Raw genomic sequence first — 26,896 nt, forward strand, 5'->3', positions numbered from 1 at the left:
TACTGTCATGGGCCCCTGAGGAAAGGCAGCCTTCCTGGTAACATTTGTTTCCTGTATGAGATGCACAACAGGATCTTATATTTGTTTTGTTTGCAGATCTATATCACCACTGAGTAGCTGAACTATGACTGGTTCTCACAATATTTCACAGTTGTCTGTTATTTGAAATTTTCAGCAGGGGTATTTTATTCTCTCTGTGAAAGACTCTCCTGTCAGTCAGGACTGGTATAACATGCTCCAGGCTCCCCTCTACTGTTCAGCTTCATGGATGTCCATGAATACTTTCATCAAACGCTTCCGCCAAAGAACAAGTGAAAGTTGAGCACTGTCTAAAAAAGCAAACAGACAAGGTAAACAGCTACCTTGTCAACGATCCAGGGGGCAGTCCACAATCCACCATCAGTTACAGCCTGACTGATGATCTAGGTCAGTGTTTCCCAAACTTGGGTCTCCAGCTGTTTTTGGACTACAACTCCCATCATCCCTATTTAGCAAGACCACTGGTCAGGGATGATGGGAATTGCAGTCCAAAAACAGCTGGAGACCCAAGTTTGGGAAACACTGACCTAGGTAACAAAATTTCTATAGGTGGCAGTGAGATTAAGAAGACATTTAAGCACCTGAAGTTGAAAAAAATATTCCCAGGGGCTTACCATAAGTGTGTGTGTGTGTATTTGAGATGCTGTTAGTATGTTATACTTTTTGTATTTATCCTGTATTTAATAATACTGTAAGGTTTTGTTGTGCTGTATTTTTTGTCATATTTTTGGTCTGATGAAGATAATAAACAGGAGAAGAAGCAGGAATGCATGTCATGATGGCACTTGTCTGAAGGTGCCTGTGGATCCTGTTAGCCATGAATGCCAACAACTCTGGAGCAGCATGGCCAGAAAAGAACTGGCAAAATACTTTCCATTTTCCATGACTGATTCCACATTCTCTGCATGGATTTAGAGAATCAAGATCAATAACGGCATGCAGGCACATACTGCGGTGAGACCCATGACAGTTCTGCACCAGATCTCCAAATAGAGCCCCAGCACCCTAAGGCTGTTTCAATAAATTCAGAGCTCTCTTTGCCGCTACACATTCAAACTGCTTCCATTTATATTTCAGGGGTCTCGCATTAGCTGAAGGGCTTAATTTTTCCAACTCCCATGAATACTACATTCCAAAGGCTGAAGAAAAGGATCCAGCTATCAAGAGGGAGAAGGGAAGAAATATTTTTTCCATTAGCGCTCACTGATGAAACTTCATCCAATCATTGACAGCATACCAAAGGATGGTCTCCCAGTATCCATAACAGTGCAATACAAAGTTGTTAATGTGTTCAGAGTTCAAATAATTTCATTATTTATTTATATACTGCTATATCATAAAACAACATCAAAGCAGTAGTATCTATATATATATAATAAAAACACACACATAAAATTAAAATCAGACACCACCAACTAACTATTATGGAAATATGTGTTCTTAATTGCCTGCATAAACATGGCAGAATAGAGGAATTTTCAGCAGGTATTTAAAGATTGAAACAGAAGGCACCCATTGAATCTCTACTGGCAGAGTATTAGAGATTGACTACAGAATCATTTAAATTACACCCACACTGGACACAAACAGCTTATGAAAACGTTTCTTTCACCTTTCAATAATTATGTACAAGCCCCTGAGAATAACTGTGCCTTAATGCATTTGAGTACTATTTATGTGTGCACATGAGAGAAGGTAATAGCAGCAGTGAAGTCAAATGGTGACTTCAGTATCTGCTCCCCCCCCCCCAATACAGTCGTACCTTGGTTTTCGAGCAGCTTAGTTCCCAAATATTTTGGCTCCCGAACGTCGCAAAGCTGGAAGTGACTGTTCCAGTTTGTGAACTATTTTTGGAAGCTTCCTGCAGGCAATCAGAAGCTGTGATTTGGTTTTCGAATGCTTGGGAAGTCGAATGGACTTCTGGAACGGATTCCGTTCGACTTCCAAGGTATGACTGTAAAAAGGAATGGCTGCACCCAAATACCGTATTTTTCGACCCATAGGACGCACCTAGTTTTTTTTGGGGGGGGAATAAAGAAAAAAATTATTTCCCCCCCAGGCACGGGGCTGGCGTGGGGGAAGCCCGAGCTTCCCCCGACCCCAGCCCCCAGAACAGCCCGCTATCCGCAAGCCTAGGGGGCCACGCTGGTCTCCCCAGGCTTGGAGAGAGCTGCGCGAAGCCCGGGCGCACTCTTCAGCACGCTCCAGGCTTCGGAATGCAGGCAGCTCTGCGCAACCTTTGGGAGCCCGGCACGAAGTCGCGCCAGTCTCCCAAGGATTGCGCAGAGCTTCCTGAAGCCTGGAGAGCGAGAGGGGTCGGTGCGCACCGACCCCTCTCGCTTTCCAGGCTTCAGCGAAAGCCTGCATTCGCCCCATAGGACGCACACACATTTCCCCTTCATTTTTGGAGGGGAAAAAGTGCGTCCTTTAGGGCGAAAAATACAGTAAGCAATGTTAGATTAATAAGATAAGAAAGAAGCCTCTCCACTTTTTTAAAAAAACAAACTTGTACTGCCCCCCCCTTTTGGGAAGTTGGGAGAGGGGGATGCAATGTGACTTAATATTGCCACCTTGCGGAAGAGGTGGTTTCTTAGATAAATTTCTAAACAACTTTTCATATTATTCAGCTGTCATATACGCTCGTGACAGAATTATGAGGCCAGTGGTTTGTTCTCTTTTTTTTAAGAATAATTTTTTATTAACCGACCAATCACATCAAATCAAACCAAATTACATAAATTCCAAATTACACAGCCGAATTTTTGTTGGGGGTACCCATATTTCAAGTTCCGAAGGGATCCAATCAACTTGCTTCTTACTGCTGTTTTAATGTCCACAAATCTACCGTATTTTTCGCACCATAGGACGCACTTTTTCCCTCCCAAAAAGCAAGGGAAAATGTGTGTGCGTCCTATGGAGCGAATGCAGGGGGGAGGCAGGCGGGAAAAGCCCTCAAGAGCCGCACACAAGCTTCGTGCGCTCTTGCGGGCTTTTCTCCAGGAGGGAGAAGGGACTGACTGGCCGCATCAGTCCCTTCTCCCTCCTGGGGGAAAAGCCCCCAAGAGCGGCGCCCTCTTTAAAGGCTGTGCGGCTCCTGCAGGCTTTTCTACTTCCAGAAAAGCCAGGAGAAGCCGCGCAGCCCCTTTAAAGAGCGTGCGGCTTCTGCGGGAGGTGGGGGAAGCTGCAGCAGATTCCCTCCTCCCGGGCTCCCTTTGAAGCGGCAATGTGGGAGGGGAGCAGCTTACACTCGTGTAAGCAGCTCCTCTCCCACTTTCCTCCTTCAAAGCTACTACGGAGGAGGGAAGGAAGGGGACCATGGATCCTCCGCTGCTAGAGGCTGCAGCGGATTCCCTCCTCCGTGATTGCTTTGAAGCGGCAATGTGGGAGGGGAGCAGCTTACACTCGTGTAAGCAGCTCCTCTCCCACTTTCCTCCTTCAAAGCAACTACGGAGGAGGGAAGGAAGGGGACCATGGATCCTCCGCTGCTAGAGGCTGCAGCGGATTCCCTCCTCCGTGATTGCTTTGAAGCGGCAATGTGGGAGGGGAGCAGCTTACATTCGTGTAAGCAGCTCCTCTCCCACTTTCCTCCTTCAAAGCAACTACGGAGGAGGGAAGGAAGGGGACCATGGATCCTCCGCTGCTAGAGGCTGCAGCGGATTCCTCCTCCGTGATTGCTTTGAAGCAGGAAAGTGGGAGGGGAGCAGCTTACATTCGTGTAAGCAGCTCCTCTCCCACTTTCCTCCTTCAAAGCAACTACGGAGGAGGGAAGGAAGGGGACCATGGATCCTCCACTGCTTGCGGCTGCAGCAGATTCCCTCCTCCTGGGCTCCCTTTGAAGCAGCAAAGCGGGAGGGGAGCAGCTTACACTCATGTAAGCAGCTCCTCTCCCACTTTCCTGCTTCAAAGTGGAGGGAATCCACTGCAGTCGCGAGCAGAGGATCCATGGCTCCACTTCCTTCCCTCGAAGCAGGGTGCGGAGGTGCAGGAGGGAAAGAGGGCAGGAAATAGATGCCGGGCAGGAAGACACAACCACACTTTGACCACTGAAAGTCCACCCCAGCCTCCCCAGATTTCCACTGAGACGGCTAATCTCGATGGCCATAAGTCAGGCTCAGCATTATTAACTGGACTTAGATAAGCCATGGTTCCCCTTCCTACCCTCCTCTGAGGCTCAGTTTAAAGCAGCAAAGCGGACAGGAGCCACCTGCTTTGGTGCTTTAAATAGTTTAGTGCAACATTTGATTCAGAATATTTTTTTCCGTATTTTCCTCCTCTAAAAACTAGGTGCGCCCTATGGTCAGGTGCGCCCTATGGAGCGAAAAATACGGTAACCTTATGATGTTCACAGTACTATCCAGTCCTTTCTTATTATTTTTCCACATCTCTTGTTGTTATTCTCATATATTTTTCCTTTCTCTTTGTGACCTCTGATAGTCTCCGCAAGCTGGTTAGAACAGTGTAATCCTGCGTGAATATTATTTTTTTTATCCAGTAGCCATATCCAGACGTTTTCCATATAACATCACTTCCATACATCAAAACAGTCTTAGCGTCATTAATCTTCACCAATCTGCCTCCTTTCTCAAAACCTCTGAGGAGATTCACTAGGAATGCAGTCTGAAAACAAATCCGTTCTTCCTCCCGGCTGTAAATCCTTTGGCAAGATGGCGACTCCGAATTAATTGCTGCGTCATTCCCAAAAGCTCTTATTGCTTCTCGGTCTCCATAAAGCATACTTTTGGTTAAGGTTTATCTCCACACAGACCTTAATCATCCTGCTTGGGTCAGTTCAACCAACGGTTCTAATGAGGAGGGGTTCTTGTAAATCACATAGAAGGAAAGTGATTTACTTTCCCCCTGCTTGGCAGGGGGTTGGACTCAATGGCCCTTGTGGTCTCTTCCAACTCTATGATTCTATGATTCTATGATTCTATGAAAGTAAAAAAAGGTTCCCCCCCCCCCATTCAGCCCCGTTGTCAACATACCCCGCCTTTGGTGTATCTTCATCGTAAAATATTCCTGTTTCTCCAGCCCGTCGTCTTCTTTCGCAGAGGTCACTTAAATTAGCAGACTTCACTCCCCTTCTTCACTTGAAATATGTGCATTTGCTTCTTTTGTAATTAATTATTCCAAATTGCTGCAACTAGTGCGCGATCAGAGACAGCGTCCAGGAGAGCCGATGTCCACACGGGGGCATTCTGCCTAGGGCCCTCACCCCCTTCTTTCGAATTAGGGGGTGATTTATGGACACAGCAGGCAAGGGCAGTGTTCCCCATTTCCTTGGGGCAACAAGGGAGGCTGCCTACTCCCATAACAGCCTCTTAATTACCCCGTGTGGGTCGGAAAGATGGTATTGTTGGCCATCTTCCAATGCGCTCCCTAGTGGCCCCCCGCCAGTGGTTTGTTCTCATGAAACAACAACTGTTTCTGGACTATATCATAAAACAACATCAAAGCAGTAGTATCTATATATATATAATAAAAACACACACATAAAATTAAAATCAGACACCACCAACTAACTATTATGGAAATATGTGTTCTTAATTGCCTGCATAAACATGGCAGAATAGAGGAATTTTCAGCAGGTATTTAAAGATTGAAACAGAAGGCACCCATTGAATCTCTACTGGCAGAGTATTAGAGATTGACTACAGAATCATTTAAATTACACCCACACTGGACACAAACAGCTTATGAAAACGTTTCTTTCACCTTTCAATAATTATGTACAAGCCCCTGAGAATAACTGTGCCTTAATGCATTTGAGTACTATTTATGTGTGCACATGAGAGAAGGTAATAGCAGCAGTGAAGTCAAATGGTGACTTCAGTATCTGCTCCCCCCCCCCCATACAGTCGTACCTTGGTTTTCGAGCAGCTTAGTTCCCAAATATTTTGGCTCCCGAACGTCGCAAAGCTGGAAGTGACTGTTCCAGTTTGTGAACTATTTTTGGAAGCTTCCTGCAGGCAATCAGAAGCTGTGATTTGGTTTTCGAATGCTTGGGAAGTCGAATGGACTTCTGGAACGGATTCCGTTCGACTTCCAAGGTATGACTGTAAAAAGGAATGGCTGCACCCAAATACCGTATTTTTCGACCCATAGGACGCACCTAGTTTTTTTGGGGGGGGGAATAAAGAAAAAAATTATTTCCCCCCCAGGCACGGGGCTGGCGTGGGGGAAGCCCGAGCTTCCCCCGACCCCAGCCCCCAGAACAGCCCGCTATCCGCAAGCCTAGGGGGCCACGCTGGTCTCCCCAGGCTTGGAGAGAGCTGCGCGAAGCCCGGGCGCACTCTTCAGCACGCTCCAGGCTTCGGAATGCAGGCAGCTCTGCGCAACCTTTGGGAGCCCGGCACGAAGTCGCGCCAGTCTCCCAAGGATTGCGCAGAGCTTCCTGAAGCCTGGAGAGCGAGAGGGGTCGGTGCGCACCGACCCCTCTCGCTTTCCAGGCTTCAGCGAAAGCCTGCATTCGCCCCATAGGACGCACACACATTTCCCCTTCATTTTTGGAGGGGAAAAAGTGCGTCCTTTAGGGCGAAAAATACAGTAAGCAATGTTAGATTAATAAGATAAGAAAGAAGCCTCTCCACTTTTTTAAAAAAACAAACTTGTACTGCCCCCCCCTTTTGGGAAGTTGGGAGAGGGGGATGCAATGTGACTTAATATTGCCACCTTGCGGAAGAGGTGGTTTCTTAGATAAATTTCTAAACAACTTTTCATATTATTCAGCTGTCATATACGCTCGTGACAGAATTATGAGGCCAGTGGTTTGTTCTCTTTTTTTTAAGAATAATTTTTTATTAACCGACCAATCACATCAAATCAAACCAAATTACATAAATTCCAAATTACACAGCCGAATTTTTGTTGGGGGTACCCATATTTCAAGTTCCGAAGGGATCCAATCAACTTGCTTCTTACTGCTGTTTTAATGTCCACAAATCTACCGTATTTTTCGCACCATAGGACGCACTTTTTCCCTCCCAAAAAGCAAGGGAAAATGTGTGTGCGTCCTATGGAGCGAATGCAGGGGGGAGGCAGGCGGGAAAAGCCCTCAAGAGCCGCACACAAGCTTCGTGCGCTCTTGCGGGCTTTTCTCCAGGAGGGAGAAGGGACTGACTGGCCGCATCAGTCCCTTCTCCCTCCTGGGGGAAAAGCCCCCAAGAGCGGCGCCCTCTTTAAAGGCTGTGCGGCTCCTGCAGGCTTTTCTACTTCCAGAAAAGCCAGGAGAAGCCGCGCAGCCCCTTTAAAGAGCGTGCGGCTTCTGCGGGAGGTGGGGGAAGCTGCAGCAGATTCCCTCCTCCCGGGCTCCCTTTGAAGCGGCAATGTGGGAGGGGAGCAGCTTACACTCGTGTAAGCAGCTCCTCTCCCACTTTCCTCCTTCAAAGCTACTACGGAGGAGGGAAGGAAGGGGACCATGGATCCTCCGCTGCTAGAGGCTGCAGCGGATTCCCTCCTCCGTGATTGCTTTGAAGCGGCAATGTGGGAGGGGAGCAGCTTACACTCGTGTAAGCAGCTCCTCTCCCACTTTCCTCCTTCAAAGCAACTACGGAGGAGGGAAGGAAGGGGACCATGGATCCTCCGCTGCTAGAGGCTGCAGCGGATTCCCTCCTCCGTGATTGCTTTGAAGCGGCAATGTGGGAGGGGAGCAGCTTACATTCGTGTAAGCAGCTCCTCTCCCACTTTCCTCCTTCAAAGCAACTACGGAGGAGGGAAGGAAGGGGACCATGGATCCTCCGCTGCTAGAGGCTGCAGCGGATTCCTCCTCCGTGATTGCTTTGAAGCAGGAAAGTGGGAGGGGAGCAGCTTACATTCGTGTAAGCAGCTCCTCTCCCACTTTCCTCCTTCAAAGCAACTACGGAGGAGGGAAGGAAGGGGACCATGGATCCTCCACTGCTTGCGGCTGCAGCAGATTCCCTCCTCCTGGGCTCCCTTTGAAGCAGCAAAGCGGGAGGGGAGCAGCTTACACTCATGTAAGCAGCTCCTCTCCCACTTTCCTGCTTCAAAGTGGAGGGAATCCACTGCAGTCGCGAGCAGAGGATCCATGGCTCCACTTCCTTCCCTCGAAGCAGGGTGCGGAGGTGCAGGAGGGAAAGAGGGCAGGAAATAGATGCCGGGCAGGAAGACACAACCACACTTTGACCACTGAAAGTCCACCCCAGCCTCCCCAGATTTCCACTGAGACGGCTAATCTCGATGGCCATAAGTCAGGCTCAGCATTATTAACTGGACTTAGATAAGCCATGGTTCCCCTTCCTACCCTCCTCTGAGGCTCAGTTTAAAGCAGCAAAGCGGACAGGAGCCACCTGCTTTGGTGCTTTAAATAGTTTAGTGCAACATTTGATTCAGAATATTTTTTTCCGTATTTTCCTCCTCTAAAAACTAGGTGCGCCCTATGGTCAGGTGCGCCCTATGGAGCGAAAAATACGGTAACCTTATGATGTTCACAGTACTATCCAGTCCTTTCTTATTATTTTTCCACATCTCTTGTTGTTATTCTCATATATTTTTCCTTTCTCTTTGTGACCTCTGATAGTCTCCGCAAGCTGGTTAGAACAGTGTAATCCTGCGTGAATATTATTTTTTTTATCCAGTAGCCATATCCAGACGTTTTCCATATAACATCACTTCCATACATCAAAACAGTCTTAGCGTCATTAATCTTCACCAATCTGCCTCCTTTCTCAAAACCTCTGAGGAGATTCACTAGGAATGCAGTCTGAAAACAAATCCGTTCTTCCTCCCGGCTGTAAATCCTTTGGCAAGATGGCGACTCCGAATTAATTGCTGCGTCATTCCCAAAAGCTCTTATTGCTTCTCGGTCTCCATAAAGCATACTTTTGGTTAAGGTTTATCTCCACACAGACCTTAATCATCCTGCTTGGGTCAGTTCAACCAACGGTTCTAATGAGGAGGGGTTCTTGTAAATCACATAGAAGGAAAGTGATTTACTTTCCCCCTGCTTGGCAGGGGGTTGGACTCAATGGCCCTTGTGGTCTCTTCCAACTCTATGATTCTATGATTCTATGATTCTATGAAAGTAAAAAAAGGTTCCCCCCCCCCCCCATTCAGCCCCGTTGTCAACATACCCCGCCTTTGGTGTATCTTCATCGTAAAATATTCCTGTTTCTCCAGCCCGTCGTCTTCTTTCGCAGAGGTCACTTAAATTAGCAGACTTCACTCCCCTTCTTCACTTGAAATATGTGCATTTGCTTCTTTTGTAATTAATTATTCCAAATTGCTGCAACTAGTGCGCGATCAGAGACAGCGTCCAGGAGAGCCGATGTCCACACGGGGGCATTCTGCCTAGGGCCCTCACCCCCTTCTTTCGAATTAGGGGGTGATTTATGGACACAGCAGGCAAGGGCAGTGTTCCCCATTTCCTTGGGGCAACAAGGGAGGCTGCCTACTCCCATAACAGCCTCTTAATTACCCCGTGTGGGTCGGAAAGATGGTATTGTTGGCCATCTTCCAATGCGCTCCCTAGTGGCCCCCCGCCAGTGGTTTGTTCTCATGAAACAACAACTGTTTCTGGACGATCAGTATCTCAGCTTAACAAGCCTCCTGCATCTGCGTGCATCTGCACACATCTGCTTTATCCCTGTTGTGCAAGCAGGGAAACAAGCTAAGAAGTGACAATTAACTCTAGCTTTCTATTGCATTGAAAAAGCAGAGGTCAATGGCTTCCAAACAAAGCAGGATATTAAAAACATGAATTAATATTTTGGTTTGTTTGGAAGCCATTAACTACAGTTACCTGATCTGAATATAATGAGAAGCTAGAGCTCATTGCAGCTTCATGGTTGTTTTCCTGCTCATGTGAAGGGAGGACAAAAATGGCTCTATGCATGTCCAGGAGGCGCTTTCATACATTGGCTTATTATGACAAGATACGATTGCACAAATGTGGCCATAGTCTCCTAAGGATCTTCCTACAGCTTGTTGAGTTTTAGAATGGTAGACAGCCAAAGTAACCCAGAGCAGTTTAAACGGCTACCTGCTTTTTCAGTGTAAAGTGTTCTTTGGCTGATGTATTGTTTGCTTATAAAGCTATTTGCTAACTGGATGCAGCACCAGAGACTTGCAGCAGATGTTGCTGTTAAAAGCCAGTGATGATACAAGTTTACTTTTGCCATGAAACCCCTAGGAGTATTTAAGAACACCAAGAAGTGAAGCAGTTTGTGAGATTCCCCACCCCCACCCAGTTTATTCACTTCCCAAAAACAAAAATGTAATCCAAATTATTTCTAAACAGTTAAAAATCACAGCACTTACTAAGTCTCTGTGAAGCACCCAATTTGCGTGAAGATAATGAATTCCATCAAGAATCTGATAAAGCAGTGATTTCACCATAGATCTTGGCAACTGCATGGGTTTCTTGTTTGCTTTTGAGGCACGATGGAACTTGATAATATGCTAGGAATAAAAAAAAAGATTACAGACATGAATGTTGATGAAATAAAATTCTTACAGTGAATTTTAAAAAATAAAAGCCTTGCATGTTCCAGGTGGCTTTCTGAAACTGAAGCATGCTGGCTAAGGGGACTCTCAGTCTGGTGAGTTGCAACGAGCTATAATATAACTTACCTGAGTAGCACCTTTTTACATCTATATGCCATCTGGTATATTTTCAGCATCTATTCTCCTGAGGAGGGATTCTACTTGCTTAGTGTTGTTATTGTGACTTTTTGAAACTCAGTAAAATATAATTCAAGAAATATAAATTTGAAGCTTCTCTAGTTCCAAAATCAAGTGTGCAAGTATGTCCCATCTTACATGCTTTTACATCTGACACTTCAGAAAATGAAACAATGTGATATGATATTTTAATCTCCTTGGATATGAGATTACTAGGATTGGAATGAACTTTATTTTCAGATTTGCTTCTCATGCTTTCCCAATTTCTATGTAATTTCCCATTGTTTTAAAGCAATTTTATTAAATATAGCACTGTGTTCTTAAGAGTCATAGACTCTGGGAGATCTGTGCCAAATAAATGTTTGGAGTCAGTGGAAAACAAATTATGGCATGCAAACCCCACCCCAATGTATTTTGCTTTGTTTACATTACATGTTTGGGGTAAGAAGATACAGCCCAGGAGTTCTTTTCTTAAATTTTTTATCAGTAATTAGAGAAGGAAAGTTGAGATTAATGGGAAAACAGGGATAAGGAGTATGGTCATGGGGAAAGGCTGGGGTCAATCATGAAAGATGTAAGTCTCAATTGGTGGGATCTACTACCAGGTTGCGATCTGATCTAGGGTTGGTCACAACAGCAGCACTGCTACCATGCAAACATTAAGAATTGAATCCTCAAATGCATGTTATATGCCTGTGAAGAACAGTGGGCTACGTGTGTGAGAGGACTGGTGGGTGCAGTGGCTGCTCCATCATTCTTAAAACCCAGCAGTCAGACCAGAAAGTAAGTAGGACCGACCAGAAGTGACTTGAGGAGGAAGAGGCAGGAGACTCTGCCTCCCTCAGGGGAATAAAGCAAGGCAGGGTGGGGAGGTCCCAAGAGAGGAAAGAGGCTGATAAGGCACTTGAAAGGAGTGGAGAGTCCATACATGGGAACAAAGGGAAAGCAAGAAAGAGGGGAAGAAGCTAAGAGGGAGCACATGCAAAAGAAAGGGAGTGACTCAGAGTAGGAGTTGTCAGTTTATATAAAAGGACAGGATGCTGGATGAATGCTGAATCTGTTGACCTAAGACTCAACAAATATTACACCAAGCATCAAAGAACTTTGTTAGACATAAGAAGTACATCCATCACATTAAAATATTCATACTGATTTTTAATTGTATTTTTATTGCTTCTTCTATTTTTTATTTTTGGGGGAAGTTGCATTAAATTTTGAATTCCATTAAAACGGTTTTAGCATCTAGCATAGTGTATTACAACTGCTAAACAACAGGCAAAACACACACACACCCCACACACATTAAGTGGTTTGCTAAGGCCCTCAGCAATTTTCAAGTGGTCTGAGGTGGGTAGAAGTTTAGAAGCCACTGCTCTAGAGTGCACAGGAAACTGAAGTAAGAAGTTGCTGGCGATCTGGCCATGGGGGGGATTTCACTTTGTTAGTAGCACAGGCACACACACCAAAGAGAAGAAAGGGACTAAGTTTGTGCCATGGGTTGTTAAAGACCTGCTTCCAGTGCAATATCTCTGTCGCAGTGCAGTGAGTCTGTTCATATGTGAAGTGCCCTTCCCTGATCACTGAGGTCTAATGCACATGTGTCAGCAGCTGCTCTCCCATATTGAAGTTTTCAAATAAGGTGCAAATCCTGGGAATGCTACACATGGTCCCCACCTTCCTTCTCCTATCTCCAACACAACTCCACACCTTCCTCCCTGGTCAGCCTTTCATCTGCACTGCTGCTAACCATCCTTTCTCTCTCAACCAGGGCTTCCTGACATTTCAAATTCCAATTTAGAGGGTTAGTTGGTTACTGTTGATGAGAGATAAAATGAAAAATCATACTAAAGCTGACAAGAGAAGGAGTAGGGAATTCATGCCAGAAAGAACACGAGGAACAGAGAGGAAAATGCCAATTCAAGGCTGTTTTCCAATTTGGTTGGCATTACAACCAGAACCAGGTCTCCCCACAGGAGTTTCCAGGGAAGAAGGGCTCACTTCTTAGACACTCAGCATCTAGAAAGGCACAAGCTCTCCATAGTGAAGAGTCTATAGAGAAAAAGAGTCTGGGGAAGGAATGCTTATATTGCGATTCTATACTATTACCTTAAACTTAATTGAAGCTGTACTGTTGATTATGATCGTTATGTAATGGATGTCTTCAAGAAGTACAATTAAGTTAGTGCTTTCTGTGGTGAGTTAAAGAAAGATTTCTCCACCAGCCCTATTTAAAATATAATCTAAAGCCTGAGGACTTACATAACCTGTTCACTGGACCAAAAAACTTAAAGCACCCAGAGATTACAGATTACAGTATTTGTAATTGCAAATATTCCTAATTAGGTTTTTCTCCACTTCGTTGGCATGCAATCAGCTTAAATGTAGAAAAACAGCTAACGAAGAAACATATACAGAAGTTGCAATGCTTAGAAATCACTCCAGAAACTAAATGCTCAGCCCTATTTCTCAATTTTTATTTAATTGTTTGCATAAAAAAATCCATACCTCCAGCATTAAGGAAAAAAATATGGCAATGAACAGCATAAAAGCAACAATAAAATTACTGGTACATTAGTAAAACAAGTACAAAAGACATCATAAATCAGTAGATCAGCTTAATACGAAAACCCTGAGGGAAGAGATGAGTTTTAAGCAGGCTCCTAAATGCCAAGACCTTAGCTGCCTGTATGATGTTCATTGGGGGCATATTCCAAAGGGCAAGTGCTGTCACACTTAATGCCCTGGTCGTAGTGGACATTAGATGAATCTTGGGACAATAAGGCACTGCCATGTGTTTTTACTTAAATTGTTCTCCAGATCATAAGTAGAATACAATAATATTTTATTTCCTAAAACAAAGTGTACTGGAATTGATGACTCTTAACTAGTAGCATATTGACAAATGAATTGTGCAGTCTTCCATATTTTTGTCTTGGCATGTGTGTCACTGCCCTCTGGCAACTGCAATGAGTTTCAACCTTCCAACCTTGGAGCACTAGTGGTGGCAGTGTTCATCCCAGAAGTCAATCCCCTCCCCAGAACCAAGGATGGGTGGCTGCACAGGCCAAGCTACCTAGAGTATGTTCACCATGCAGGGCCAAAATGAAAAGCCACCACATTCTGTCCCAGAGCAGGAAAGTAAAGCAAGATGCTTCCTGAGTCTGATTAAGGCGCATGGAGCATTTTAGCTAAGCAACAAGAAAAAAAGATGTGCTCTCTGGTAGGAAAATAAGGTGCAGGGCCTCCTCAGCTGCGTAGAAGCCAAAATAGCAAAGTAAGGCTAGAGATTTAGCAACCATAATTTTTGTCTTGGTTTCCAAGTCTAGTCAAAACTGTTGATCTATGGAAATGTATCATCTTTGGATTTTATTTTATTTTTCTAAATCTGCCCATTCTCGCAGAACTCCTTCCTATAAAACCTATGTGACACATCCTCTCTCTTCCTTCAAATTATACCTTAAATTCAGTCCTTCTGCGATACTTCAGCATAACCCATAGTCCTCATTGTTAGGATATTTCCGTTCCACCTTAAAAGGGAGCAGGCTTTGTGAGTCACAGAGTCTGCGCATTTCCTGTTCACAGGATGTTTATGTTTTCTGTTGCTTTCGTTTTCTCTCTCTGTGTCGTAGACACTGAAGCAGGCAGTCATGTTTTTCTTTGTTCTGATCAACGCTGAATAAAACTTGTAAATGATGCTCTCCTGAGTGCGACTTTGGCTGTGCATTATCTGCTGATAGAGAGTGTGCATCGGCTCTAGATGTTGGGCTATTTCTGGAGCTCATGTCACTAATTGCTGATACTGCGTGACTATGGGAGATCGATGGATCGTCCGGAGACGGCTTGGGGGCCATGATGGACTTTGTCTCCCTGGCAGTATCCCAACAACAGGTTTCAGGCCCAGATTCATGGCACTTACAGGAGAGTAAGACTGCAAAAGACTGCTGTGAGGTATGTGTGGGAAAAGTGAAAGTAAGGCTTTTCTGGTGCCACGGAAGAGTCTTTGAACTCCGGCTGGCTTAATTGGCCTGGGAGCCGTGCCAGAGGCTTCGTGATTTATGAGCTGCCGAGATAAGAACTTTTTGAAGGCATAAAGGCTCACGGCTCAAGTAAAAACCTGGGATGGAGTTTTTACAAGCCTCAGATGATGGCACTCAGTGCCCAAAGTTAAATCGGCACAATTATGGGACCTGGGCTGTGTGGTGTGAGAGTTTGCTGCGTCACTTTGGAGTGTGGCATACTGTGTCTGAAGCCCCTCCAGTTCCTCTGACAGATAGATGGAGGGCCCAAGATTCAAGGGCCATAGACGTAATAGTCTTGTCCGTCTCTCTGGAGGAAATTGCTACGCTAGCTGGCAACAAGACAGCACGTCAGATGTGGAATGCTTTGAAGGTAGCCCATCTGCCGGTCATCCAAGCCCAGAGTTTGACTGCATCGGAGGTCCTGGCTGTTTCCCAGAATGCGAGAGAATGCAGGGATGCCAAGGGCACCGGTTGCAAGCTGCAGGGGGAGCTGACTGTGATGTCATCCCAGGCAGCATTCCAGCCTCCAGGGGGAGCCAAGGAGTAGGCAGCTGAGAGCTCTGTTTCTCATGGGAGCCAAGGTCGTCCTCACAGATACCGGAAGGCCAGAGGTAAACAGAGACAGATGCCTGCAGATGACCAGAAGCAGAGGGAGGGTGAAGAGCCCACGCCAGTGGAAAACAAGGCTTTGTTTGCTGGAACAGCTTCACCAAAGGCTAAAGGCAAGTCTGATGGCCAGGAGCAGGGGGGCAAGCTGCAAAAGCCCACGCCGGTGGAAAACAAGGTTTTGCTTGCTGCAAAGGCTGCTCCAAAGGCCAAGGCCAGATTTATTGTGGACTCTGGGGCCAGCCGCCATCTAACAAAGGATCACCATCTTTTTATCTCCTTCACACCTCAAGACGGAGAGATCCACCAGGCTGATGGAAAGACGTTGCGAATTGCAGGAGTTGGGACTGTGAAACTGGCAAGTCTGCACACTACCATCAGAGATGTACTTTATGTTCCAGGTGCTGCAGACAATTTGCTCAGTGTCCCACAGCTGACTGGGCGTGGCTTTGAGATTTCCTTCAAGAGGAGCGTTTGTGTCATCAGAAAAGGCAAAGAGGACATTTTGCATGCAAAGTTTATAGATGGTTTGTTCTGTATAACTTATGATGACAATGGTGCTGTTGTGTCTAATACTGATTCTTGTTGTGTTGCACAAACTAACAAAGTTCTTCATGCAGGATGCATTCATGATGCACACAGAAGGTTTTGTCACCTCTCTTGGAAGGCACTGGTCAAGATGCCAGAGATGGTTGAGGGTTTGAACATCAAACCCTGTAAGTTTCACATGAAATGTGTATCTTGTGCAGAGAACAAGGTGAAGGTTGCTCCAAAAGGCAAGGAGTCTAGCAGGCAAGCTTCCAAACCCTACCAGCTAGTGCACGCAGACCTGGTTGGTCCACTTGCGCCCTCTTTGGGTGGAGCAAGGTACTTCATGGTTCTAATTGATTCTTATTCCAGGTACATTCATGTGTTTATGCTCGAGCAGAAATCGCAAGCGTTTCCTAAGTTCAAGGGATTCTGTGCTTGGTTGGAGAATGTTCACGGTAAACGCATTGGTTGTTTGTTTACTGATCGAGGCGGGGAGTTCACTTCTCAGCAGTTTGAAGCTTTCCTGACTGAGAAGGGAATCCAGCATGACTTGTCAACGCCTAGATCGCCATGGATGAATGGGCTTGCGGAGCGAGCAAATCAAACATTGCTGCAAGGACTGAAAACCTTGTTGCATGATGCCAATCTCCCTGATAAGTATTGGGGGGACGCTCTGTCGAATTTTGTTTACACTTATAATCGCAGATTGTCATCACCTATTGGTTGTACCCCCTATGAGAAGATGTTTGGTAAGAAACCCAACATCAAGCACATGAGAATCTTTGGTTCTGACATGTGGGTACACACCCCACAAAGCAACAAGCTTGGGAAGCGTGGGGCACATGGTTTGTTCATGGGGTACAAAAAAGATGCATACAGGGTATGGATGACTGACTCTAAGTCCATTAAGTTCACAAAGAGTGTTGAGTACAATCCTAAGTGGGGGGAAAATGTGGGAATTTTCCAGAGTTACCCAGAGGAGGATGAAGGTGATGTGAAAAAAGCAGATGATGTTGGGGAAGCTGAGGATGATGATGATGATGATGATCAGAGTTCGGATTCCAGCTCAGTGGGCAGTGCTGCTGCTGGTGTCAGCGACAGTGATGACACAGCAGACTACAAGAGCGCAAAGGCCTCAGTCAGACCATCTGATGCGTCTGACAATGAACTGGAAGAACAACTGTTCACCATTGGTCACTTTTCTCCTAAGAAAGAGGAGATGAGTCCAGAAGACTTGCGTCTAGTACGCAGATCTGAGAGGGCCACGAAGGGCAGACCTCCAAAGAGATTTGCTGATGAGTTTGCTAAGACAGCAACTGCTGTTCTTAGTAGCTCAGAGAAGGTGTGGGAACCTTCAAGCTTCAAAGAGGTTCAGGAGTTAACCTCTAAAGATGCTGAGCCTTGGCTTAATGCCATGAAGGTTGAAGTTGACTCCTTGAATAGGAACCAAACTTGGGAACTGGTACCGGTAGTCCCAGGAATGAGACTGGTTGGCAGCAAATGGGTCTTCAAGGCCAAGACAGACCAGAATGGCAAGGTAGTTAAACACAAAGCCAGATTGGTTGCCAGAGGTTTTTCACAGGTACCAGGACAGGATTACCACGAGACCTACTCACCCACCGTCAAATATGAGAGCATTCGGCTGATGCTCAAGATCGCTGCGGAGGAGAAACTGCATGTTTCCCATCATGACATTAATACAGCTTTTTTTGTACGGGATTTTGGGGGAGGAGCTGTTTATGCTTCCACCTGACGGGATGCAGATACAGAAGGGAATGGTCTGTAAACTGCGGAAATCCTTATATGGTCTCAAGCAGAGTGCTAGGTGTTGGAACACAAAACTCACTGAGACGTTGCTTTCTCTAGGTTTTCACCAGGGCAAAGCTGATCCATGTGTGTTTGTCAAGGAGGAGGGGCAAAACAAACTGTATTGTTTATGTTTTGTTGATGATCTTCTGATGTTTTGGAAGAATCAGGCTTTGTACCAAAGCACCCTAGCTCAGCTGAAGGAGCACTTTGACATGAAGGATCTTGGTGAGGTATCCAACTATCTTTCTCTGCAGGTGGAGAGGGACCAAGCAGGTAATTTTCTGGTACACCAAACACAGAAAATTGCTGATGTATTAACCAGGTTGAATTTGGTTGATGCAAACCCAGCAGACACACCGATGGTGACAGGTTACCAGGTAGACAGTACTGCTGAAGTGTTTTCTGACACAACGCTGTACAGATGCATTCTAGGCAAGTTGAATTTCATTGCTAGATGTTCAAGACCTGACATAGCTGTAAGCACTAACCTGCTTAGCAGACATGCTAACAATCCTACTGTTCAGGATTGGAAAGCTCTGAAGTGCATAGCCCGCTATTTGAAAGGGACTATGCACTACAGGCTGAGGTTCACTAGTCAGAAGACTGGAGGTCTTGAAATCTTTGCAGATGCAAGTTTTGGAAGTGACACCACGGATGGTACAAGCACTTCTGGAGTATGCTACATGTACAACCACTGCCTGTTTGACTGGTTGTGCAAAAAGCAGACGACAGTGAGCCTAAGTTCCTGTGAAGCAGAACTCAATGCTCTGTCATTTTCACTCATGGATTGTGAATGGTTGATGCAACTGTTTAAGGACATCAGAGTTTCTGTGAAATGTCCTATACAAGTGTATCAAGACAATAGATCGTGTTTGGCTTTGCTGAACTCAGAGAGTTGCAAGCAAAGAACCAAGTACTTGCAGATTAAGCTACATCATGCAAGAGAGTATATTCAGAAAGGACTCATTCAGGTGTCCTACATGCCAGGAAATGAAATTCCTGCTGATCTGTTGTCTAAGGTTGTTAACAGAGAACAACTTAAGGTTTATGTACAGAAGTTGCAATTGGGTTGAACCACAGGTACTACAGGTTACACGGAAAGGGGGAGGATGTTAGGATATTTCCGTTCCACCTTAAAAGGGAGCAGGCTTTGTGAGTCACAGAGTCTGCGCATTTCCTGTTCACAGGATGTTTTTGTTTTCTGTTGCTTTCGTTTTCTCTCTCTGTGTCGTAGACACTGAAGCAGGCAGTCATGTTTTTCTTTGTTCTGATCAACGCTGAATAAAACTTGTAAATAATGCTCTCCTGAGTGCGACTTTGGCTGTGCATTATCTGCTGATAGAGAGTGTGCATCGGCTCTAGATGTTGGGCTATTTCTGGAGCTCATGTCACTAATTGCTAATACTGCGTGACTACGGGAGATCGATGGATCGTCCGGAGACGGCTTGGGGGCCATGATGGACTTTGTCTCCCTGGCAGTATCCCAACACTCATCCCCTACTGAAACTAAGCCCAAATATTCACAATCTTTCTCCTCTCCATTCATCACCTTTCTCTAGATTGGGTTTTTTATTGTAAAATCCTCAAGAACAAGGACCTGCCTTTTTGCTTATTATTCTAGTGACAGTAACACAACAAAAAGTGTTACCTTCTGCTTGTTTATGTCCTAGCTCAGTGGTACCCAAGTATGGTCATATTATTTATCACTGAATTATTGTGCCTATGAATTTACAAGTTCTAAACTGAACTGAGATTGGGGTTCTTTTTTAAAATGTTGAGCACGAACAATCTCAGGGAGAAAACCTGCTTTATCTTTCTCGCACGAAGCAGCTGAGGAAGAAGATATTAATAAAGTACAGTGAGAAGGCAGAGATTAATAGTGGCCATTTAAATCAACAGTAGAGATTTGAGTAAAGCAAGGGTGGAGAAACACTGGGGGTGCTTTAAAAAAACAAACAAACCAGTTTTGACAAGGAGAAATAACAGAGGCGTGTACAAGACAGAAGCTATCACCAAAAAGCTAACACAACAGAGGCTCATATTGATAATATGGCAGTTAAGTTTTCAAACTTTGGTGAAAAGAGAAATGTGGAAGTAATATATTCCTAGCTTATTAGATCTGATTTAAGGAATGCTAGGAAGCTGTATGCTGGCTCCCTCGGCCAATAAAGCGAGATGAGCGCTGCAACCCCAGAGTTGGCCACGACTGGACCTAGTGGTCAGGGGTCCCTTTACCTTTACCTAAGTGCCTCTAGGATCACCTTGCAAACAAAGCTAGAGAGGCTCAGATAAGCTTATACAACAACATTTGTACTGTGTGTGGAAAGGAAGGTCATACAGCAGACTATGTCCAAATTCAAACATCAGAGCTCTTTTTAAAGGTCACAAATCAAACTGTGGCAGAATAAAGTATTCACATGCTCAGGAAAGTAATTATACCCTGGACTGCAGCACTACTGCTATTGCAAATGTTCCAGCTGTGATGAAATCTAATTGCCTGACCCAGGAAAGGAAAAGCCCTGGACAGACTTTTGTTTTTTAAAGAAACAAAACCATGGGATTCCGACTAGCTTTCTTGATTCTCTGTCTGGTACATAAAAATAGCAACTTTTTCAGCATCTTCAACCTCTAGAGACCACCCTGTTCAGTACAGAAATGGTGCACAGAGTTTTAATACAGATTTATGCAACTAACTTATCTAGAACTGTATTTAAAAAGGTAGATTAACCAAATCAGATATATCACTGATTCTATTAACATTTATACTTATTTTACTATGTTTCATTAAATACATTTTTTTAAAAATAGAAATAGAAATGGCTTTTCCCCAGATACTGTTGGAACCAGCAATCTATGAATTAGAAAACAGATGGAGGTTTTCCCACCAACTTATAGACCTGGTTTGGACATCACATTTAACCACAGTGAAAAACAAACTATGGTGTAAACATGTATGAACAATCTGCTGCTGCATGTTGAATAAAGGTCCCTACTTCACTATCTCCCCTGCTTCTACTGTTGCCATGCTAGAGAGGAAACAAATCAGAGGCTGGCTTTGCACTATGTGTGAACCAGTATTCATGGCTTGTTTATCTCTGAACAAACCATGGGCAGTAAACCAAACCAACATCTGTTCTTGGTTCACTGCTTGTTCTTTATCTGGAGAGAAAAAGTGGCAAGTGCTAGTTCACATGTAATGTGAAGCTAGCCTCTGGTTTGTGTTCTCTCCAGCAGGAGCAAGGACTTTTGAGGAGCGCACTCCAGCACACTGCTTGTTCATGTTAAGCCAAACTTTATTTTTAGCTATCATTTAATGTGATACTTGACCAGGCCATTCCAAGAAGGCTTCAAAGCATCTATAGTTGTTTTACTTCTTTAACGTTATGAATGCTTCTATATTTTCCTTATTTATTCCCCAATAAAGCTTGTGACCCCAACTAGATCTTATCTCTGTGCTAAATTAGAACCTTCTTCATATGACTTGGTTTCCTCATAAGTCATGGCTTATTAAATTACTGTTTATTGCGATGACTTAGTGTTCCATATGAAACTTGAATTTAAGTATAGCTTGGTGTTGACGTGTAAATCTAGCATCCATGGTTTGCACAGGCATCCCACTGCAGATGATCACCAAGAAACAAAGGCATAAGACAACAGCAATTGGAAATCAAGTTATGTACTGGAGAAACAACCCATGTTAGGCAAACTATGGCTTAGCACCATGCATGAACCAGGGCAATATTCATTTAATGTACTTGTATTTCACCTTTCTTCCAAGGAACTCAGAATGACACACATGGTTTGCCTCCCTCCCATTTTATCTTCACAAACAACCCTGGGAAGGTAGGCTAGGTTACGAAATAGTGACTGGTCCAAAATAAACCAGGGAGTTTGATGGCTGATTAAAGATTCAAACCTTGATCTACCTGCTACTATTCCACTGCTCAAGTCGCTACACCATGGTGGCTCTCAATCTAAAATATAAAATGCTACTAGTATAATCAATGGCCCAGACTACCATCTTTTCTATCCTGAAAATTTTAAATATTACTCTTTATTTATAGCACAGAGCATGCAAACAAGTATGACACCAAGAATGTAAGTGATCTGATAAGAAAATGTGTCCTTAAACATGTGGGTTTTAAAGTTGGTTTTGAAGGAATAGAGTGAAGGAGCTTTACATACGTTGATTGGGAAGCTGTTCCAAGTGTAAGAGGCAGCATGGAAAGAGACAAAGTTGGGAGTGAGCAAAAAGACAACGGGGGCAGGGGGAGGGGGAGTGATGCTTAGAATAAGTGACAGAGGGGGAGTTATTCAAAACAGGAGGGATAAAGTTTTGGCCGTCAGCAAATTTCAGACACTCCCCAGAGAAAGCAAACATTATTCAAAGATGTACATTATGGAGCTCAATAAACAAAGAAGGCAGGGATCCTCCTAGAGCTGTGCCCTTAGCAACAATCTTTTCACATTTCATTTCACTTTTTAAGTTTCTCACTGGCCCAAAATAATTAGTTTCTCCACACCTCTGAAATTCCTCCTCCCAGAATTGCATGCTTCCTAAATGATGAAATAGTACAATTGCCCCAGTTACATCTTCTGATGTTTTATACAAAATATTAAAAAACCAAGAGAGCCAACAGGAATAATGAAATAGCTAATTTCAAGGATCATAGAATATTCAGATTTTGGGATCCAAAAACACCCCAAAACAAGGCTCTGCTTGCAAAGGTAGAGGGTTGAAGCAATGACCAGAAAGGGACACTAAGTAAGATTCTGAGTTAATTCATATTTATTCATGAGAGTCACTTTACTGGAGGACATCCAACACTATTCCAAGAAGGCAGGGCCAGCAATGCGGTTACTACCCACACAAATCTTACTGGCAGAGAGGGAAGCCAGTGTTTTAGTGGTAAGAAACGACAGCATTGGTCCCATCTATATGGCTTGATCATATGCAGATTCTCAAAGCAGCATGGTACCTCCCTTACCCATTACCACTGCAGGTATATGTGAAGTAGTCATTAGCCTGTGGCAATTGCGCATAAATACTTTTACTTCTTTAACGAGCTGCATGATTTAGTTAGAAAAATATAAAGTACCTTTTTTCAATGGCTCAATGTACAAACATATTTAAAAAGTGGAAGCGTATATCTGAAAATTGTTAGTAATAATAAATTGGTGCATTGCACAGAAAGTGACAGTGCACAGTGAAATATGTACACTTTGCATTATGACTGCATAACAGATAGCTAACAAGTAGTGGTGACCCGACAAACCTATTATTCATGTGGCAACTTTCACACAATGCAAGCAGCAAGATCTGCAAAATGAATTCTTAAGCACACTGCTCATTTTAGCAGCAAAATATTGTTTTGTGGTTGCTTTTAAAACAAATGAATTCAACTGATGTACAGAGTTAAAGTTCATGCATATAAAATGAGGTTATTCATAATAAGACTGTGATACTTTGGGGATATTAATTGTACACTCGTTCTTTGTGCAATTAACTTCAATGGGGGAAAACTTCGAAAATGAGTGGGTGCAAGCTAGTAAATCTGTAAGAACAAGTCTACCCAATTAAACTATAAGCAGCATGCAGTAACATGAAACCTCATGACTTTATATCATTTTGATCCAAGTTTCTTTTTACTTTGAACATTGTGTGTGTGTGTGTGTGTGTGTGTGTGTGTGTGTGGTTTCTTTTCCTTGACAGTAAGCTATTACTCATATATTTTGTAATGGCTTTTCAAAGTGTGGTTTCCTTGCTACTGTAAGTTTTACAGAAATTTGTCCCAGGCAAGCCTAAATTTCATGTTAATGTAATCCAAGTTCAGTATAGTTTAAACTGATTAGGGAAGACCAGTGGTAATTAGACTATTTCCACAGGAGGTTATTACAAACAAACTGCTAACAAATATGTTTGATTTTCATATTGTACATGATGCACAAACATAAACGTTCGCACACCAACTTGTAAGCAATATGTGAACAGACTCCTAATTTATTTATTTATATTTTTATTAAAGATTTTCTTGGTTTACAAAACTACATGCCGTGTCTCTTTTTTCAGGTTGTACAGTCTTTCTTACAAATCAGTTACATTTGTTGTGAGACCTTGGTGTTGAGTACAGTATAAGGTTGGGGAAGAAGAGGGGGGTGAGGAGGGTGGGGTGGTGAAGCTTATATTCTTTTGTATAGTGTACTGCGGGCTTTTGTGTCAGCGTCAGCTGAGTAGGTTCTCTTTCTATTCGTTTATTACACTTCCTTGGCAGTGAGAGGTACTGGGGGGGGGCAGGGTGTGGTTGGCTGTCTGTGGTTGGCTGCAGTGGGGTTTGCTTGCATTTGTGGGGGGTGGGGGAAGAGGGCTTGTTAGGTCAGGCAAGCACATTCAGGGCATAAGCCCTGATCTCAAACAGTTATCTGGATTGCAGCATTGCAGGCATAGGTATCAATATTTGCATACTCCTAAAACTATAAAGCATAGAATAGGGCAATGTGAATTAAAACACGGTGAGAAAACCAGTAATATTACACATCAAAAAAGGGAAAGCTGGGGTGGGAGATTTCTAGTCTTCATGAATAAAAAGTAGTCACGCCTCTAAAAACAAGGATGTCTCCAGACTGTAATTATTTTACAGGAGCAATTCAAATGCATACTGGATCTTTAGTGCAACAAATCCACTTAAATCATAAAAGAATTGGACATTTGTAAACTGACAGGGAAACACATTGATAAGTGTGGTATGAATAAAGATCCACAGGAAAACGTATAACCCCCATCCCTACAAGCAAATCAGGAAGAATACAAAATGAATACTCTATGTCATAGAACCAGCCCGTAAACAAATCAGAACAAATTTCAATAAAGTCAAAATGAATGAAGTCTGACCACCGTGTAAGCTTTGTGCAAGCAAATCAGAATGATGCTAAATAGACAGGTCATCTGAAGAAGCTCCTTCTTTTAGGCCAATTGTTTTATAAAAATAAGTAAATCATTTTGGCACTCAAGCTATGTCTCCATTTCCAATTTGTCTTATGCGGCTGTATCTATATAATAAGCATATGAAAATGTGCACAAGTTCATAAATTATTCTGATTTCTGGGGTTTTGGATTTATTCATTTTTACAGATTTTTACTATCCCCAACTATGGATATGCAACCACAGCCAGTCAAAGCACCAATAAATTCTGAACTTACCCACAAATCATGTTCGGCATAATCAAATAGCAGCCACACTTTTCTGTCACTATGGGAAAGGAAAACTTTCTGTAATGCAATCACATTAGGGTGCTTCAGTTCTCGCAAAAGCTGTAAGTGAAGAGATAAAATCATCAATACTTCTGTCACCACAAAATGGACAATTTGCTTTTAATTTGTCAAAAGGATTTGAAAATTCCAGCAATTCCGGAATAATCTAAGCACAAGAAGTACCTCATTTACAGAACAATAACAGAGTAAGCCTTTTCCCCAAAGTAGTACAAGAGGAGATCAAACAGGAACAATGTGTATAATCCCCTCCAGGGACTGATCTCTGCAGTGGACCCACATACATTGCCTCGAAAATGAGAGAATTATGGAATTATGGATGCTCTTTGCCGATTCCTCATTTTCCCTGCAGCCCCCAGTCCCACCTTCCCAGTCCCCCAGACCCCACACTGTTCCCCTCAGCCTCTGGAGGATGTTTTCAAGAGGCACAGGTGACAGCAGAGGGAAGAACCCTGTAGTGCAAACTGAAACTATCCAACCCCCTTTCTCTAGTGCCAACAGAACTCCACTGAGTGTAAGTCAGGGTGCAATATATAGAAATCTATCCTAAAAGCATAGTCCAACTTTCAGCCTAACTCTTTGGTGTTTAGGTTGTTTATTGCATTAAACTGATAAATAAATGGAATGCCATGAACAACATAAACCAAAGGCTTCATTTTGTTCTAGGATTAAAACATAGTAGCAGTTGGCAAATATTATATGGTCATTTAAAAATTCTTAAATGACCTTTACAATCTACTGGCCTATGATCACAAAAGAGAGATCAGTATGAAGTTCAGGAAGGTTATTATTTAACCTGCCATTTCACAATTATTTAATTTCTCTCTTTCCCCACTTCCCAATTTTTAACACAGGGTATTGAATTCAGCATTCTTAAATATAACCTTTAAGAAATGTCAATCTATCGTGGATTTTGACTTTGACAAAAGTTCCAATTTTGCACAAATATTTAATTACTAAACATTGCATAATCTGGAGCATGTTCAAATATAACAAATTATTGTCATACTGGGCATGTCTTTAACATATTAAGTAAGTAAGGGGGAAAAATATTTGTGTTGCTGGCAGTGTTTAGGTGAAAACATCTGGGAGTACTTTTGTGATTTGTGGGTTGATTCCACCACAAGAGAAATCTCCCTAAAATACAATGTTCAGCAAAGATCGAATGTGCTTTCTTGGAAAAGGCCAGTGCAGTGAAGCAACAGACTCACTCACAAAAAATAAAGCAAGCCATATGGAAAGGAAGAGAGTTCATCTCTAAATCAATACAAGTATCAGTAAAAAAGTGCCAAGCTTTAATCCAGGAGAGGCAGAATGAGAGGAAGAGAGAAGAGGATGCCCTGTCCTCGCCTGGCTTCTGCTTCATCTGCTGCCAGTGTACAGTCCCCCCTCCAGGGAAAAAAGTGGGAGGAGGTGCCTCATCCTTGCTTCCTCATTCTTGCTTTAATCTGTTATTTGACATAAAGCTTTAGTTGAGTAACTGATGAAGCCTATTTTTATAACAGTGAGCCAGAGAGCAAATAATCTCTTTTATTTGCCTAGGCTATTTTGATGCAGTCCTCAATGAAAATGAAAAAGAGCCTTAGAAGATAAGACGGCCGCTTTTTCAATCGGCACATGGCAGCAGCTTATTAAACTGAAAGAATTCCTACACTTCTTTCATTAGCTCCACAAGGCACCTACACTGATGTTTTGGCAATTTGAAATAACTATTGCTCCAGGCCAGCAGAGGCTCTTGTCAGCGAGAAGGAATTTTTGCCTACTCTACAGCCCATAGAGCACCACCTCCCATGTGGTTCTAGAGGGTCTTCTAATCTCCAGAGCAATTTATTTTTCAAAGGGCATAGAGGTTGCAAGGGAAATTTAGCTAAAATCACCTCTCCCCCTTTACTGGCAGGAGCCTTTGCTGGATCAGAGCTTAAATACAGAGCTTATACAGTCATGGGGAAAAGAAAGTACATCCTCGAATTCTGTGGTTTTTCAATAT

The 26,896-nt window shown here is 43.6% G+C and overlaps 1 protein-coding gene across 1 annotated transcript in view; it reads right to left on the reverse strand.

Annotated features, from left to right (window-relative positions):
- CDK19 (cyclin dependent kinase 19) overlaps positions 1 to 26,896 on the reverse strand; it is a 100,349-nt gene that overhangs the window by 36,656 nt on the left and 36,797 nt on the right. Inside the window, 2 exon segments of the mRNA XM_081000406.1 lie at positions 10,315 to 10,455; positions 24,841 to 24,951. Coding sequence (XP_080856532.1) covers positions 10,315 to 10,455; positions 24,841 to 24,951 — 252 coding nt within the window.

Source organism: Podarcis pityusensis (assembly GCF_964106645.2).
Source record: "Podarcis pityusensis genome assembly, chromosome: 3".
NCBI lineage: Eukaryota > Metazoa > Chordata > Lepidosauria > Squamata > Lacertidae > Podarcis > Podarcis pityusensis.